Source organism: Corvus brachyrhynchos, unplaced genomic scaffold (assembly GCF_000691975.1).
Source record: "Corvus brachyrhynchos isolate BGI_N302 unplaced genomic scaffold, ASM69197v1 scaffold875, whole genome shotgun sequence".
NCBI lineage: Eukaryota > Metazoa > Chordata > Aves > Passeriformes > Corvidae > Corvus > Corvus brachyrhynchos.
The window spans coordinates 472,965-474,352 of NW_008238107.1; the positions used below are offsets into that span (position 1 = coordinate 472,965).

Sequence of the window (1,388 nt, forward strand, 5' to 3'; positions counted from 1 at the left end):
TCCTGTCCCGCATCGCCGAGGAGCCCACGGCCGTTGTGAGCCCCGACATCGCCACCATCGACCTCAACACCTTCGAGTTCTCCAAGCCCGTCCAGAACGGGAAGCAGCACAGCCGGGGCAACTTCGACTGGAGCCTGACTTTCGGCTGGGAGGTCGTTCCCCCCCGGGAGAGGCAGCGCAGGAAGGATGAGACCTTCCCCATCAAGTAAGCCCAGCACGGGGGGATTCGTTATCCAGCTGGGTTTGCTCTTTTTTTCCAACGAATTGGTGTTTTCCTTGGTTTTGGTGCCTCCGGGTGGGCGGTGCTGCCCCTTCCCAGTGGGGTTTTCCCCGGGGATTCTTGGCATGAGGGATCTCAGGGGGTTTGTTCCCGGGCATGGTCAGAGCGGTGGGGGTGGTGGAGGACAACCCTCGCCTGAGGCTTGGGGGACGGACCTTGCAATTGCCTCCGGCAGAGTCTCTCATTAAGGATTTAATTGCTGTCTGTACCTTCTCACCCTCGCATGCCCAGGTGCCCCCGCACTGGCACAGCAGCACAAGTCACCTGCGGATTAGACTTGTACCAAAATCCCTCTTTTTATCCCTCTATTTTACATGCAGAGAAAGCCTGGGTGATTTTCCCACCTCTCCGCTGCTGCCCCAGGACAAGCCGGGCGCTCTCAGGGGGGGACACCGCGCACGGTGTCCTGTCTTTGTGCACAGGTCACCTGGGAGACTCTCCTGTCCCTATAAAGGCCCCTTTTACCTCCAGCCGGGCGCTTGGCTCCCGGCGCTGCCTCGTCTCCAGCAGCTCAGCGGATCCTTGGGGTTTATTATTTCTCCTGAATAAAGGCGAGGTTCTGTTCCAGCCTCAGATGGAAAAGATTAGGGAAGCAGGAGGAGGGATTGGGGCACCGAGCTCTGACCTCCCCCTGTTTTTGGCGACAGGTTTTTGGTAACAATATCCCCTTTTCACTTTGAATCCAGCCGGCAGCAAGGCCCCTCCGTGTCACGCTGTCACCTCTGTCCCCTCCCAGCAGCCGGGCCCAGCCTGTCCACCACAGGCACCACAGCTGGATGGGGGGGACTCTGATTTTGGGGCTGTGATGTCCCAAAACTCAGATTTCCGCCCTTTTATTTATGTTTTACCCCTTCTTTGGCCCCCCCAGGTCTCCGACCTTCGCAGGTGGCCTCTTTGCCATCTCCAGGTCCTACTTTGAGCACATCGGCTCCTACGACGACCAGATGGAGATTTGGGGGGGTGAGAACGTGGAAATGTCCTTCAGGGTAAGGCCGGGGGTCACCTTCAAAGGCACCTCCAGGGAGCTCCCTGTTGGGGGGCCCGGGGGCTGGACCCCCCCGCCTCAGGTGTGGCTTCCCCCCCGGTGGGGGAGGGGGGGGGGGGGGGG

The 1,388-nt window shown here is 60.0% G+C and overlaps 1 protein-coding gene across 1 annotated transcript in view; it reads left to right on the top strand.

Annotated features, from left to right (window-relative positions):
• The window catches only part of LOC103614975 (polypeptide N-acetylgalactosaminyltransferase 6-like), a 7,183-nt gene that overhangs the window by 2,403 nt on the left and 3,392 nt on the right, over window positions 1–1,388 (top strand). The window contains exons 4-5 of the mRNA XM_017733389.1: window positions 4–205; window positions 1,149–1,365. Coding sequence (XP_017588878.1) covers window positions 4–205; window positions 1,149–1,365 — 419 coding nt within the window. The remainder of the gene's footprint in view (window positions 1–3; window positions 206–1,148; window positions 1,366–1,388) is intronic.